This window comes from Arctopsyche grandis, chromosome 10, assembly GCF_051622035.1.
Source record: "Arctopsyche grandis isolate Sample6627 chromosome 10, ASM5162203v2, whole genome shotgun sequence".
NCBI lineage: Eukaryota > Metazoa > Arthropoda > Insecta > Trichoptera > Hydropsychidae > Arctopsyche > Arctopsyche grandis.
This window is the reverse complement of record NC_135364.1, coordinates 28618701-28636389: the sequence shown is the minus strand read 5'-3', so window position 1 is coordinate 28636389 and position 17689 is coordinate 28618701. Positions and strand designations below refer to the sequence as shown.

General features: G+C 35.1%; 1 protein-coding gene across 1 annotated transcript in view; it reads right to left on the bottom strand.

Annotated features, from left to right (window-relative positions):
* Window positions 1-6302, bottom strand: part of LOC143917756 (fatty acid synthase-like) — a 30511-nt gene extending 24209 nt beyond the window's left edge. The window contains exons 1-3 of the mRNA XM_077439337.1: window positions 6149-6302; window positions 1523-1792; window positions 1229-1474 (exon numbers count right to left, since the gene is read on the bottom strand). Coding sequence (XP_077295463.1) covers window positions 1229-1474; window positions 1523-1792; window positions 6149-6302 — 670 coding nt within the window. The remainder of the gene's footprint in view (window positions 1-1228; window positions 1475-1522; window positions 1793-6148) is intronic.
* Between the last annotated feature and the right edge of the window lie 11387 nt (window positions 6303-17689).

The window sequence follows — 17689 nt, the reverse complement described above, 5'->3', positions numbered from 1 at the left end:
ATTTGCTCCCCATACTGGTTGATGGTTGATCATCAGAAATCGGGAATCGATTCGAACGAAAGTCGATTGTCGACGAAAACCGAAGATACGCGAATGATTGGTTCCCCATACTTAGAGCATAATCGAATATTAAGTAATTTTAGAGCGTTTTTCCTATCGAGACCGTAGTCTAGCGTATGGCTAGCGTACCTGTTCTAGTCGCAAGGACCTAAGCTCGACTCCCGTGATTTGGAATTAATTTTATTTTTCAAATATTGCTAAAATATAAATTAATTTCAATAATTTCAATTAAAAATATATATTTAATTGTTTTATATGAAAAGAAAAAAAAACGGTTCATAACCTCGCTAAATAAAATTATTATAATTACGTATTTTTATATGGCGATAGCGAAAATTTTCAATTATTATTTATTTATTTAATATACTTGGGGGAGGCGGCAAAGCCGATAGGCCCAAGGGGTTTGAATAAACATTATTTTACAAATTATACATATATGCAATAAAAAAATGAGAAAAATTAAAATACATTAAAAAAAACAATATTAAAATAAAATAAAATAAGAGAAGAAAAAAATATATAAAATAAATAAACAAAAAAAGATAAAAATACAGAAATATGATTATGGGAAAGAAGAATCACAAAAATCCTTTGGTTTTAAAAAAAGTATCAAGTTTATTCTTAAAAATATTAATATTAATAGAGGTTACTAAATCGTTGGGAAGACTATTCCAAACTGAAACCACTCTGTTAGAAAAGAATGTATCTCTGATCAATTTATTAGATTTATCTTTTTGGAGTCTAAGCGTGTGACCTCTGAGGTGAGTGTTTATGTTGAATGAAATAACATTAGACATATGACAATTATAGTGATTATTAAGAATTTTATAGACTTCGATTAAGTCACCTCTAGATCTTCTCGTCTCCAATGTAGTGAGATTCATTATTTTCAATCTTTCATTATAAGAAAGTGATTTGAGTTCAGAAGGAATCTTTGAAATTCTCCTTTGAACCCTTTCAATACATGTAATATCCTTTTTAAAATGAGGATTCCATATGCAAAAAGCGTATTCAAGTCTAGGTCTGATGAAAGTTTTATATATTTTTGTTAAAATAGTTAAATTTAGAAAATTGAATACCCGCTTTATAACATACAAAAATGAGTAAGTTTTGTTGACAATATGATTTATATGAGCGGACCATTTTAGGTCGCAAGTGGTGATGATACCTAGGTCTAATTGGTATTGGACGCAATTCAGGAAAAGGCTGTTTATTTTGTAGGAAAGATTTGGGTTATTATTTCCTAGGTGGAGAACAGAGCATTTCTTAACATTTAAAGTTAAAAGCCAAGTTTTAGACCACGTGACAATTGTGTCCAAATCGCTTTGAAGGGAATTTCTGCCATCTGAGTTGGCAGGACAATAAAGTTTAATGTCGTCAGCGAAAATAGAATATTTACAAGTGAGGTCATTTGCTATATCATTAATAAAAATTAAAAAAAGAATTGGCCCTAAAACAGAGCCTTGGGGAACACCACTAAGGACGGGATGAGATTCTGAAGAGCAGGATCCAATCCTCACCGAGAAGTATCTAGACTTTAAAAACACTCTGATCCAGTCAAGTAGCCTTCCTCTCACACCTATATGCTCGATTTTTAGTAAAAGCCGATCGATAGGAACTCTATCAAAGGCTTTTTCGAAGTCAAGATAGACGACATCTACGGGTATATTATTATTAAGAAGCAGAGACCAATCATTGTGCACGGTTAAAAGGTTACTCAGTACTGATCGGCCTTTTATAAAACCATGCTGGTATTTTAATAATTAATGTATAATTAATGTTTAAAAAAAAAGGGGAATTTCAAATTGGACCGTGGCGTAATTGGTTAACTCGCAACTTGAATACACCTATAAGAGGGTATCTGAGTGAAGGGTGACCAACTCGAGTCACGACAAAGTCATTTTGTCGAAAAATGAATTTATCGATTTTTATCGATTCATTCATTATGTTCGGTGAGCGTTAGGACACACACACATAAACCCACACACACACATACACCCACTCACACACAGACCCACTCACACACATAACCAAACACACACAGATTACCGTCTTTATATATATGATATAGTTATTACTAATATTTTAAGTATATTTATATTTACGTGTATTTTTTTAAGGATAAAAAACAAAATTCGATTATCAAACATATTTATTTATTTATTTATTTAAATAGGCACACATACAGAATAAAATATAAAAAGAAAGTTGTATAGTGAGACAAAAAATAATAATAAACACAAATGAAAATATAATATTCCATTTACAGTGAGCAAGTAAAATTACAAAAACATCAAGATTTTAAAAAAAGAAACAGATAAAGTAAAAAAGAAAAATAAAGACAATGAAGGTGAAGAAGCAAATCAACCACAAATTATTTTCTTCACCTTTGTTCTAAAAATACTAAAAGAGTCACTAAAGAGGTCGGGACAATCATCTAAGCCAGGGGTTTCCAAACTGGGAGGCGCGCCTCCCAGGGGAGGCGCGGACTATTGCCAAGGGAGGCGCCAAAACTTTTTAATAAAAAAATAATTTTCATACCATAATATCTACAAATAAATAAAACTTCATATCGTAGCTTAACAGTAAAAATTCAATGCATGAATGTTTATTTTTATTTTTCTTTCATTTTTATATATACATTTAATTCCAATAAAAAATTATCCGGAGAAGAAGATTTTAAAAATTGCGCCTTTGCAAACGCTCCGTTTTAGCTAAAGATGCCCATTTAATTGCATATGTTCGATATGTCGCGGATAATAATATATTAGAAGATATATTATTTTGCAAACACATTCTTGGGAAGACCACATCCATTGAAATTTTTAATATAATAGACAGTTTTGTTGAAGAAAACGACATAAAGTGAAATAATTGCGTTGTGAACGACATAAAATAATAATTGGACTGTGTACCGACGGAGCTCACTCAATGTCCGGACACAAAGCAGGTCTTAAAGTATTGATCAAAAAGAAAGCACCACATGCTATCTGGACACACTGTATGATTCTCAGAGCAGCTCTATTGTCAAAAAATATGAGCGAAGAACTGAACAGCATTTTTACAAAAGTTATAAAAATTATAAACTACTTTAATAATAGTCCTTTGAGAGCAAGGCTGTTTGCAAAGCTGTGTGCTGATATGGAAGCTAATTATACCTCACTTGTGAAGTTCGCTGGCAATCTCGTGCAAAAATGATTCTAAAGGGTGTTTGAACTCAAAGAAGAAATAGCAACCTTTCTCGAAGAAAACCAACATGGAGAGGCACATTTGTGGACGAAAGATAATTTTATTGTTAAACTTGCCTATTTGGTTGAAATTTTTGGAAAATTGAGCGGTTTAAATAAATCAATCACAAATACACCCACTTGTTCAAAAATACAAAGAAAAGCTTTCATATAAAAAATTAAAGTTATGGAAATCAAATTTACAAAAGAATGGGTTGGATTGGTTTTCACTTTCCAAATATTTCTGGGCCACAGCCAATATTGAAGCAAGTAAAAATATTTTTACCGACCACTTGGATGTTTTAGTGCTGCATTTCTCCAATTATTTCAAAGACCTTGATTTCTCAAAGTTTTTGTGGATACAGAATCCATTTAACTACAATGAAGAAGACGAATTCGAGCTGACAACCATCGAAAAATAAAAATTGATAGAATTATCATGCGATAGCTCACTAAAACAAAAGTTTCAAAATGAAACCATAATTAAATTTTGGATGAATCTTAGTGGAGAGTATGAATCTTTGTATTGCAAAGAAATGCAAGTGCTGCTCCCGTTCGTAACGTCTTATTTATGCGAAACGGGCTTTTCGGCACTAGGTGCAATGAAAACCAAATATCGAGCCAGGTTAATAGTCGAAAAGGAGTTACGAGTGGCACTCTCCATATTGCCCCCAAGATTTGATAAACTTTGTGCCAATAAACAACAACATCCTTCGCATTCAATTTTGATGTGTTAGATGTAGTTTAATTAGTAATTTAATATAAAAATAAATATATGTACGTGTTCGTATAAATTTATGTTATAGCAAAACCTTTTTATTATTCTGTCTATTGTAGAGTTCAGTATTTTATTTTTAAATAAAGGTTTATTATATAAAAGGTGTCTATATTATTATATCTATTAAAAAATAAAAGGTAGGGAGGCGCGGAAAAAAAAATTTTTTTAAGGAGGCATAGAAGCATAAAGTTTGGAAACCGCTGATCTAAGCTATCGTAAATACGGCATATACGAACGATTGCACTATTGAAAGAAGTGTTGCTTTGACAAATTGGTGGATAAAAAAGATTTGTGCATCTAGTGAATTGGGTATTAACGTTAAAGTTAATCTCACTTAAAACAGATGTGTCAAGAGTACCATTAGCAATCTTGTATAAAATTAACAAATCAGAAACCCTTCTGCGCTGAGACAAACTTGCAATATGGAAAAAAGAAAGTCTGTCATTATAAGATGGTAACTAAGGCTTCAGAATCGACCACTGATCACGTTTTCGTGATCTAGAAAAAATGTGTGTGTGTTTGTGTTTCGGTGTGAGTGTCTGTATGTTTATTGTGTGTCAGTGTATTTTGGGGATTTTTTTAACACTGGTCGTCCTATCGAACTGGAACTTAGTATTGGTTACTGAAATGTTTATCGATACACCGTAATTTTTTTCAAATTTTTTAATTGACCGGAAATGGTACCTCCCCTTTTAGGTTTCCTCTTTCTTTATAAGTTTTTGAATTAAATTATCTCCCAAGCCCAAACCACTTGGCAACGTCCCACTTGACTATTCCAGAAGAAAGAATTCATCGCTCCGAAGCTGAGAAACGAAAACGAGCTTCTTTGTACATATAATTACTATTGTAACAAGTGAACATAAATAAAGGTTCCTCTTACTAACACAATCAGTGTTTTCATAGACCGAGATATAATACCTTCCCGTGGTACATTTACAGAATTAAGATTAAGCTGTGATTTTACATTCGAACTGCCAAAGTGAAATGAACGCAAATGCGATTGCCAACCTTCTCTAGAGGCTAGAGAGCGTCAGATGAGCTGACTGATGAGATGCCCGCGAACTCCTCGCGAAGACCACAACCAACGGCCACGAGGGCTTTTGGCTCGAACATACGTCTAGTCGATAATAATAAAAATTTCGTAAATAAAGAGTATTTGCGAATAATTTTTTTGTGTGGCCAGTTATCATACGACACATTTTTAAGTTTTGGGTGTGACCCGTTTTCTCGTGACCGAATTTAGGTGTGACCAGTTTTCTCATAACCAGTTTTAGCGTGTGACCAGTTTTCTCGTGACCAGTTTTAGCGTGTGACCAGTTTTCTCGTGACCAGTTTTAGCGTGTGACCAGTTTTCTCGTGACCAGTTTTAGCGTGCCGGATAATCACGAGTGACCGATCTAGAGCAGGCCTGGGCAAACTTTTTGGATGAAGGGTCATTAGTAGTCACCGGAGCCTGAGGGGGCCGTGTATTGTTCAAAGGTTGTAAATGCATTGTTAAAGGTTTGCCGAACAATGGATAGCACTGTGACTATCCTACCTCTAGTCATTAGAAATTAAAAATGAGCGGCGGGCCGCAAGTAAAATACTATTTTTAGATATACATTATTTACTATCGTGAAATAAAATAAAACATAATTTTTATTTTAAATTTCATAAAAAACAACAATTTAATTTGACGAATGAAACTTTTTTACATTTTTACAGTTTTTTAATTTCAGGAGAAAATTTTGTAGTTGAAATTCTTAAAAATTATTGTAAATTTTAATCTGTGATGCTTGATTGTAAAGAATTTTTATTGATATTCAAGATTGAAAATGTTTGTTTACATATTTAGGTTGATCAAAAAACCACCAACATTTTTTGAGCGAAATCTCTAAGTTTGTCGAATTTTTCCGTATTAAGGGCGTTGTAAAATTTGCAAATTTCTTCATGACGGTGTAATTCCTTTAAATCAACATCCCACTGTAAATATATAATCTTAATTTATAATTCCGTCGATACGCTATCAATATATATTGCAATTAATCTCGTATAATTGCCAAGTCAATTTTTCGGAAGTCGCCAAATCTTCATGGAAACTCACCACTTAAATCATTGATAATTTCAGCATATTCTTCAACTTTATTTTCCGGTATCTTCAGCAATTTCATGGTTGAAAAGTGGTCTACCCATTTAATCAATAAATGGTGAAGAAACAGTAGTAGTTTTAATTTAAATGCTTTCAAACTTTTCCCCATATCATGGAAATATAAATTTCCCCCTTGGTACACTGTGATGAAAGTATTTTCCGCGCGGTCAATAAGCGCCCCGACATAAGCGCGCCGACGCTACCGCACCGCGACAAAACCGCGAGAGCCAAAACCGCGACAGACATAACCGCGCGGCGACATAACCGCGACAGACATAACCGCGACAGACGTAACCGCGACAGACATAACCGTAACAGACATAACCGCGCGGTGACATAACCGCGCGCCGACAAAGCCCCCCCAGCAAAAACCGCTCGGCGACAAAACCGCGCCAGAATCAGAATCAAATGCAAGTTGCGCTCGCGCGTTAGTTTCACAATTTATATTCAGACTTATCAAGTCAACAATTTCATCAATCGTTTCAAATGCAAGTAGAGTAGCAAAAATTTGTTGTATGACTATGTTTTACTACCTACATATATTGGCTATATTTATGTATTCAGACTTGCCTTGTTTCAAATATACATACATATAAACATACATACTTAGTCAGCAGTTTGGCTTAATGGTAGCGTATATATTTAGCACCACTGAGAACAATGGCTCGAGTCGTCAAATTGCTGGTTAGATTTGGGGGTTTTGTGACTTCAAATCGATCGTTTCTCTATCAGAGTTTGCCAATTTTATCTGATCATTGTTGAAACGGTTCCTGAAAATTTGTAATAGATCATTTCCTGTTGTCACAAATCTGTGTGTTTAATTTATAGAAATTATGCACAGTAATCTGGAATCTATAGACATCTCTATAATTTCGTGTTTATTATGTTTATAAAAATTGTAATAATAATTGTGCACAAAATCTAAAATAATCCATAGATGTCTCTATGATTATTATTTTTGTACTTCATCAATTATTATATTATATGTATTCTGATTGTATTCTATGTACATATTGTTGTATTCTGACCGCTATCGTATACTCGTCGCATTGGAGCGATCTGTAATGACTAGAGGTAGGATAGTGACAGTGCTATCCATTGTTCGGCAAACCTTTAACAATGCATTTACAACCTTTGAACAATACACGGCCCCCTCAGGCTCCGGTGACTAGTAATGACGAGTGTACATTGATTTTAATAAATAAAATAAATTAAATAAAATAAATACTTGTGTAATATTTATTTTATTTAATCTTTTACAATTTTCCACAACTATGGATTAAATCTTCATTGGATCTCCTTGAAATACTCATTAAATCAAACTATCTGATTAAATTATTTCATAGGTTGATTAAAAATTTTAAGCCATCTTCTTAGCATTTAAAATATATGAATAAATATACTGCTTGAGGTCTTGGGAAATCCAATAACGACCGGCCAATCGAACACCTCGCATCGAAATCAAAGAAGTTCATAATTTTATATGCAAAAGTTAACAATATTTGAAACAAATTAAATGAAAATAAAGAGTCTATCCCTATAATTGTTTGGTTTTCGGGATTAAGGATTTTGTACAGTTACAATTATTTTTTAAATTGATGCTTATTATAAATGATTTTACATGTCATTTTATATTCCCCATGGGTTTTATCAAAGCTTTCACAAAAGCGAATATACCAAAATTTCTAATGAGCTACCCGAATATGATGGTATCAGTTTATTTGTAACAATTTGTTTCTATTTACCTGCTTACACGATAATGGTGAGTCGATACCTGGAAAACATCATGTAATGTATTTTTATACGCAGCGAACAATTAACAATCAACTACTCAAAAAATTAGGAACATTTGCGAGTTTTGCGACACACGTGTTTGATCTAATCATAACTTCGTTATTTGTAACTTGATCCAAGTTATTTCTTCCGCATATTGTTAACAAAACGTAATTCTTTTAAACTATGTACAAAATACAGTTATCTTGTATATCTGCAAAACAAAACAGACTTAAAACCCGTGATATACCTGCTAAGGGTACGCCTTTGTCCATTTGCATTTGAAGATATACAAGATATGTAACTGTATTTTGTGCGTCAAGGGCGAGAGTGCGAGAATCTTTTCAAACATTGAAAAGATTCTCAGCTGAGACCCTTTGCTGTCTGATTGTCCTAAGGGTAATTAGGGGTTTAATATTTTTTATTTTATAAAATTAATGGATTTAATATATAATTTTGAATTTTTAAATGAACAATATCGATTCTTCAGAAATTGGTCGCTGCAGGGATATTTCCACCGATTCGAAATCGATTTCTGCGTATTTGAAATTGAAGAAGGATTCCATGCGAAAAATACGCCAGAAAAGAGTGTTTTGATACACACAGTTTCGAGAATTTCGAAAAACATGTAAAAGAATCCCCCGAAACAACTAATCGTTGGAAGAATTGTGATATAAATACGGAAACTACCCCAAGTACCGACCCCAAAATTATTTCTCAGACAATGGAATACTGCATAAATCTGATCAAGCTTAAAAATTAAGATTCTAAGATAAAGATATCGAGATATCGCGGCGTCGACAGTACTGATGTATTGCTAAATTTTGAGGTACCGGACGCTCGATTTTGCACAATTTTTTTCAATTCAATTCTATAATTTTTTCGCATACCCGAGATTTCATTTTTTGACCGACATGATCAATTATATTTGTTGCACTATAACGCGAATGCAAACTATGGCTATTTTCCAATCCATTTAATTCTTGTAAAAATAATAGATCAAAACAATCAGAATATGGTCTATCATGTTTTGCTATAAAATACGGAGTTCTAAAAACTTTACTGGTTGATACAATTTCCGAGTCATTAATGATATCTTAAATCTTTTCAAATGTTTGCTCTTTCGAACTTACTATAATTTTTTCGGCGTTAAAATTCGCTAGTGATTTCAAATGATGCTATTTTTTCCGTACGTAGAAATTGAAATCGAGCTCCATTCTTCAGAAATGCTAACTCTTTTCGATTTAAAAGTTGAAAGACTTTTTACATTACAACAAATATCACATCCAATATTATTAGACTTACATATTAACCAGGGATATTTGCGTTTTTTTTTCTTCCCACATCTCCGTACTCCAAACATCTGGCAAGGAAGACACACATATCGCAATACTATCGCTACTATCATTTATTATATTTATACTACTAGATTCTAAATTCATGTTATTCATTCGTCTCTCGTCGCTCTGTGCAAACGGACATACCGAAGACGTACTCTCTGTGCGAGCGCTCATAAGCTTGATATTATGTTGGTGAATGAATCCAATGTGTCAGCAACGATGATCCTATGCCCGAAAGGAACTGCGATCATCCCTGAGGACCTATATCATGATGCATTACAAATTGAGCTTCTGTTTTTATCTTCTGTGAGACCTGTTTCAGCTTGTTCATCTGTTGGGGTTCCTTCATCACGATGGAATTTTGCTCGCGTTGATTCTGAATTGGTTTATAATGAGGTACGTTCAATGGACTGGCGCCAAATGTACCTCATGAATACTGGTGATGCTGTTGAATTTTTGTATAACACACAATATAATATTTTTGACAGTTATGTTCCTCGGTTCATCAGTTATCCTAATTTAGAACTACATCGTCGGGTTTTTCCACCGTGGTTTGGGTCCAAACTTATTACTGATGTTCGTGCAAAATGGTTGTCTCATAGAAGATGGAAACGTAGCCAATCATTTCGTGACTATGAGAAATTCCGGATTCTTACGAAGATCGTGAAACGTGGTGTGAGTGAGCGTTATACCCTCTATCTCAAAGAGATGGAGAGTGCTATCGCAAGTAATCCTCACCACTTTTTCAGATTTATTAAGAGTAAGCATATTTCACATGGACTTGAGCATTCGTTCTCATTTAATGATAAAAGTTGTGTCGGTCCTGAGATCGCTAATGCTTTTGCTAATTTTTTTAGCTCTGTATTTGATCAGAGATCACCATCCCTTGATGCTAATTTGGCTTCCCAAATTGGTACTGAAGGTGTTGGTATAGACATTCCGCGGGTCTCGCTTGGAGATGTTAGGATAGCAATTTTGAAGCTGAAGGGGTCTGTTGGGCCTGACGGTGTGCCCCCTGACGTATTAAAGGCATGCTGTAATTCGCTCTTAGAGCCTCTTCAGTTTATTTTTAACCTTATTCTGGGTTCTGGTAATTATCCTGAAAAATGGAAATTATCTAGAGTCATTCCCATTCATAAAAGCGGCTCTAAAAATGAGGTTGAAAATTACAGACCTATTGCTATCATCTCGGCTATTCCCAAAATTTTCGATAATATCCTTCACCGTTTGATTCTTTTGCAGTTCAAAAGATTGTTGTGTGATGAGCAGCATGGTTTTTCACCATGTCGTTCCACTACCACTAATATTGCCTGCTTTTCATATTATACCATGTCTAAAGTTAACCGTGGACAACAAGTTGATGTAGCCTACTTTGACTTTCGAAAAGCATTTGATCTTGTCAATAATGACGCTCTTATGATCAGATTAGCTGAAGTGGGCTTTTCTCCGCGTCTTCTTAAACTCTTTGCTTCTTATCTTAGTGATAGGAAGCAATTTGTTAGATATGGTATTTATGAAACTCCTTCATTTTTTACGCGATCTGGTGTAACTCAGGGGTCCACCTTAGGCCCATTACTATTTACAATAGTTATTAATAACCTCCCTAAAGTACTACGCAATGCTTCATGTCTCTTGTTTGCAGACGACGTTAAACTATTCTTTGCTGTTAAAGATGAGAGGCAAGGCTCTCTCCTTCAAGCTGATATTAACTCTGATATGCTAGATTATTGTCCAACCCCTTGTCTTCTCGCTTGCTTTTTAACTCGCTTGTTAGAAGTAAGCTTGAGTATAATGCAATTGTGTGGAATCCGCATGAAGCAAACTACTCTCTTCATCATCATCATCATTTACAGCCATTCGCCATCCACTGCTGGATGAAGGCCTCTCCAACACGCTTCCACTCGTCTCTGTTTTGCGCAACACTCATCCATCTCATTCCGCACATTTTCCTAATTTCGTTCACCCATCTTCCTTGCGGTCTTCCTTTTACTCTTTTGCCTTCTCTCGGGTACCATTCAAGCACTTCTTTTGTCCACCTTTCGTCCATCCTCCTAGCTACGTGACCCGCCCATTGCCATTTCAATCTCTTCACTCTATCCACTATGTCCACTACCCTTGTCATATTTCTCACCCACGTGTTCCGCTTCCTGTCTTTCCTCGTTATGCCAAGCATACAGCGTTCCATACTTCTTTGAGTGCATTGGATTTTATTTAGCATCTTGGCGTTCAGTGTCCAAGTTTCACATCCATACGTCATCACTGGCAAAACGCATTGATCAAAGATCCTTTTCTTCAGGCAGAGTGGCATTTTTGATTTAAAAACAGCATTCATCCGTCCAAATGCACTCCATCCTAATTTCATACGTCTCTTTATCTCTTCATTTTTACTACCAGACATGTCAATTATTTGACCTAAATATAAATAACTATTTACTACTTCTACTGGTTTATCCTCTAAGGGGATGCTATCAGGCATGCAATAACTATTGAACATTAGTTTAGTCTTATCTACGTTAATTTTAAATCCTACTTTTCTACTTTCCCTGTCCAGCTGTGTTAGTCTGATAAGTAGGTCAGCTGAATCACGAGCTACTAAAACTATATCGTCTGCGAACCGAAGGTGACTCAAAAAGCGACCATTGATGCTTACTCCGGCTGTATCCCAATCCAAGTTCCTGAAAACTCCCTCAAGCACCGCATTGAATAACTTGGGCGAGATTGTATCTCCTTGTCTTACTCCTTTTCCTATGCTAAATCTATCTGTACCTGAAAAAATTTTAACCGTGGCAATTTTAACCGTTTAATGTGGCATTCTTATATATTGCAGCTAACAGTCCCACATAGGGTTCCGGCACTCCCTGTGTTTGTAGAGCGTTAAGTACTGCATTATGACTAACTGTATCGAAGGCTTTCTCATAATCGACGAAACCTAGGCACAATGGCCGTTGATATTCGTTGGCGCGCTCGATTAGTTCGCCAACTACTTGGAGGTGGTCCATTGTGCTGAAATTTGCCCTAAACCCTGCCTGTTCTATAGGTTGGTTCTCGTCGAGGATATTCTTCAGCCTTTCTGTAATAACCTTCGTGAAGAGCTTGTAGACCGCTGAAAGTAAACTAATGGGTCGGTAGTTCTTGATATCGCTTTTGTCGCCTTTTTTGTGTATTAAAATGATAGTTGCGTTATTCCATCCTTCTGGTATAGCTTGGTTCTGGATGCATTTGCTGAAAAGCCTAGCTAAGATATTAATTAGGGGGGGGGGGCCACCACATTTTAGTAAGTCAATGGGAATATTATCTTCCCCTGGGGTTTTACCGTTTTTTGCAGTTTTTAGCGCGGCCTCTACTTCGCTAGGCAATACTGCAGGAACCCTTTGGCCGTGTGTCGATTCCGGAGCGGGAAATTGACCGTTGTTGTTCTCGTAAAGTTTTGCATAGAACGTATAAACTCTGTCTATGATCTCTTCTCTATTCCTAATTATTACTCCGCTCTCTGATCTGATTGCGATCATTTGGTTTTTTCCTAAGAAAAGATCTTGTTTGCACTTTTTCAGGCTACGGTTATTCTTAATGGTATTTTCTATAAGCTTGCTGTTAAAATCCCTGACATCCCTGACTATTCTCTTCTTAATTTCCTTATTTACTAGATTGTATTCTTGCTTATTATTATCCCTATCTAACTTCCTTTTATGCTTAATTAGATTTTTGGTTTCCTCTGAAATTTTGCTTAGCTTAATCTGTTTCCTGAGTCCAACTAATTTCTTACCTGTTGAGGCTAGAACCGAACTAATTACAGTGTTCAATTCCTCGATGTCTGCTTCTGGGTTTAATTTCCCGTATCGATTTCCAAGTTCGAGTTCGAATTCCTTTTTCCTAGACCTTAGTTGAGCGAAATCTGGAGAGTTACTGCATCCTTTTATTAATTTCCTACGTTCGCAATTTATATTAATGGCCATCCTGGCACGGACTAATCTGTGATCGCTACCTATATCTACTTTACTTAAAACACTAACGTCTTTAACGGAGTGCAGGGCATTTGTTAGGATGAAATCGATTTCGTTTCTGTCTCCTTTAGGACTCTCCCAAGTCCACTTATTGTTGGTGTTTTTCCTGAAAAATGAATTAGTGATAAAGAGCCTGTTGTGTTCTGCAAATTCTATGAGGCGATCGCCTCTGTCGTTTCTTTGGCCGGTACCAAAGTTGCCTACTGCTCTTTCTGTGTTTGCCTTTTGTCCTATTTTTGCGTTAAATTCGCCCATGATTATTTTAAAGTGGTGACGGCTATTATCGTATGCGCCCTGTAGTTTTTCGTAGAAGTCTTCTATTTCCTCGTCTGGGTGGCTAGATGTGGGGGCGTACACTTGGAAGATTTGACAAGTGTACCTGCTCGAGATTCTTAATACTACATAGCATATACGTTCCGATATGTCGTTTATTTCTATAATATTTCTTTCTATTCTCTTATTGATAAGAAACCCTACTCCTCCTATTCTACCATTTGGTAGCCCTCTCCAGTAGAGACAGTTACCACTTTTTAGGATTATTTGGTTTTCTTGTTTTCGTCTTACTTCGCTAAGTCCTACTAAATCCCATTTGATACTTTCTAATTCATTCTCTAATACAAGCACACTTCCTTCACTCGATAACGTTCTTACATTGTACGTGGCTAAATACAGGTTTCTATTAGCTAAGCTATCATCCATCGTCACTCTTACCTTGTTGGAGGTTTGGATATTATTTTTCTCGCATTTATCCAAGATGTGTTGAGAAAAAGGCGGTACTTGAGAGAGAATTCCATTCAAATAGTGAGTTCTTACCGCCATAGACTCTTCTCTGTGATCAGCTTTGTCGGATAGTCATCCTAGGTATCACTTGGATCACTTATGAGTTATTACATGCCATTTAACAGGATTACTTTGTAAGTGAAAGTAGTTAGTTATGATAATAATAGATTAGCAATTGTTATACTACTTTTACAGATCTTTATCGTGAGACGCCTCTTTGGAGACAACGGATTTATATATGTGAGTGCGGTTTGCAATTTAATATTTTAATAATAACTTTAGTAAAGAATATAAAATTACACGAATTACTTTAATATAAATTAAATATGAAAAAGAACTGATAGACAGTTGGGAAACACTGTTTAAATAAAGTTCGTTAAATATTTTGCTGGAAGCAATTATGTGGAAGATTTATTGCTTCTGTGGGACAAACTATTGACTGATGGGAAAGGACCTTTTTTTTGTATTCAGGTAGGGAGATATTACGAATATACCCCGGCCGTATTGACTTTGCACAGATTTTAGACACAAAAAAAAACTAATATGACAAAATTTTACGAATTCACGCTTACGCTTATAAATACGCTTTACGACCGATCTGCTGATTATTTTTGCACTTAAATTATACTAGGATGCAATTAGTAAAATAAGTGAGTGGATGGTTAAGTTTTTAGATTTAATTTCGTGCAATAGCCGGGTTTAAGCGAGTCGTTGCGGGAAGAACGCAGAAGCACGTCTTCCCCGCATGACACGATAGACCGAACTCCACTACTCTCTTATTATAGAAAAAGTGCAAAAAGCATTTCTTCGTTTTCTTTATAAGAAAGAGTATGGGTAATACCCATATCTCTATTCTTCTCCTTTCCTTTTGGGCATGCTTGGGTATAATTCCTTTGAACTTCGGAGAAACTTCTCGTTAATTCGTTTCGTTCTCCAGCTATTGCGTGGTATTACGTCATGCCCGTTGTTGCTGGAACAGTTGGGACTTTATGTCCCTAATAATTATGTGCGTGGTAGACATCATTATTTGATGGTTGTACCTGCTGCTCGCACAGTTCTTTTTCGAATGGCTCCTATTCCAAGAGCTATTCGACTTCTCAATGAAATCGTTGCTGCTGTCCCTGAATGTGATATTTTCCACCTTGGGGAGCGTAGATTATCGGATATTATTTTAAAATATTTATCTGGTAACCTGCGCTCATCATTACTTTCTTAATTTGAATGTGATGAATGAGTGGAATCTTAATCTACTCTCTTCCATTTGGGCCTCGCTGTGATTTTATTTTTATTTATATTTTGTTTTATTTTATTTTACATTTTCTTTCTCCTTTGTATATTTTTATATACTATTTTAATTTTGTTCAGTGTAAACAAAGAATGGGATTTATGGATTTTATTTTTAATTTTTACACTTTTGTTATTTTTTTTTCTCTCTGAATGATGTATTATTTTCCTTTTGTTACTTTTTTTTTATTATTTTATTTTACCATGTTTTCTGCTTTTGCTTTTTTCCTTTATTTACAGTTTACTTGTTTTTATATCTTTTTCAAATGTAGGCCATTGTGGCGCATTAGGTTCTTCCTGTAATGCCACAATGGTCCAAAACTATTAAATAAATAAATAAATAAATAATACAGCGATACGTCATACCGTCAAAAAACCCACACCTTTTTCAATATACTGAACAAACACCTCTCACACAACGAACATCAAAAGAACACATGTCGACACCATGCGAAGATCCACCCTGAAAAAACGACTGAAGAAGACACTGATAGCTACAACTGAAGCTCCTCAACCAGGCTGCTCTCAGGCCGCTGCGATGGATACCGGGTGGCAGTTTCCAAAACACACGACAAAGAACGTGAAAGATGTTGCTCCTGAATTTAAAATTCAGGAGAAAAACAAATTTGACGGACTTTTGGAAGTTCCCGATGTCCCCAGAAGTGGTGGAAGAATCCCACCCATCATCATGACAGCTACTGGCACTGGCAACATACCATCATCTTACTTTACGTTTATATCACTGTTTATTGATATATCATGTTGGTGCACAATAAATATATATAGTTAGTAAATTTATTGTGTATCAGATCATATTGAGATTGTGATGTCAAAAATAAAAAGTGAAACGACAAAATTAAGAAGCATCCAAACAAACTGATAGTTGTATTACTAGATGAGAAGACAGATGGCCGCAGTTTGAAAAGGTTTAATCAATATGTGCATACCAGACTCTAACAACAGAATAAAATACGGGTGAAGTTATACAATTAAGGCAATATACTTGATACTTTTTTGTTATTGATTTTATTTTATATTTGTTGTATGGTTTAGCATAGTCCAATATGTTTTTATCAATGAATCTATATATTATGTAAGAGTTGAACAAACTCTTACACAATAATTAAAGTCGATTTAAATTGCAAATGACAATTGAAATTCCTAAACAATCGAAACTAAATATTCTATCTTTTTCGTATACTTCCTGTATTTATGTTAAGGTCAAGACCATATCAGACTGCACAAGTTCATGCTCGTTTACCATAAAATTCGTTAACCGTTTGAAGTCGCGCATGAAAAAAAATTTTTTTTTTTATGCGCGACTTCAAACGGTTAACGAATTTTATGGTAAACGAGCATGAACTTATGCAGTCTGTTTTTTTTGCCTATAATATAATCCGATTTTAGCACATTTGAAAACTGTAGTTTAGCCGACTATACATACATCTATGTATGTAAATAAATATATTTGTAGGGTTAGAATTGAACGAGAAGCTGATGTATGGGCTATGGCTGAGGAAGACCACACCTGACTCAATATTCAATCGAATATTCTTGTTTGTTGTATTGGGAAAATAATTTGAACCTTTTGAATCCGATTGGCAGCACCTGACTCGATGTCCGATTGAATCACGGAGCATTTAATGACTCTATGTCAGGTGCAGCAATGATTTAATCTAAATGAATTAAATAAATTTAAACTCGCCGAGTATTCAATCGAGTATCAAGCCAAATTGACTCGATATCCGATTTATGTAAATATGGAGCGTTTTATTAAACATTATTACTTTATCTATGTTTTATATTTTGTTTTCGGACTTTTTGTGCCTGGACGATTTTCGGGTGGACGTTTTATCATCTGGGCTTTTTATTATCTGAATCACTTATCAGGTGGGCATTCTATCGGGTGGATCTTTTTTCGTGGTGTCCTTGTCGTTGGATATCATTGGACCTTATGTCGTGGAACCGTTTTTAACTGTTCTCGTAACACACTGATCACTGAAACGTTCGTTCGGCTTTCTCCTCATCCAGTTTATTCCATCGGAGTCATTAAGATTAAACTCGATCAGGTCAGTAAAGATTACTTTCCCCCAATCATCTCCGGTCCAAATTTTGTCGAATTTTTCGAAATAAAACCGTTTTTTTCCGCTTAACTGCCGTTAGAAAGGTTTTTTTTGCTGGTCGTCCTGATTGTCGAAGTCGTCTACTTATAGTTTCGACGATGATGTCTTTTCCAGTTTTTTATCTATTAAAAAAATTTATAAGAGATAAATCTGTTATTTTTTAAAATACAAAAAAAATATCAGATTTTTCCTACT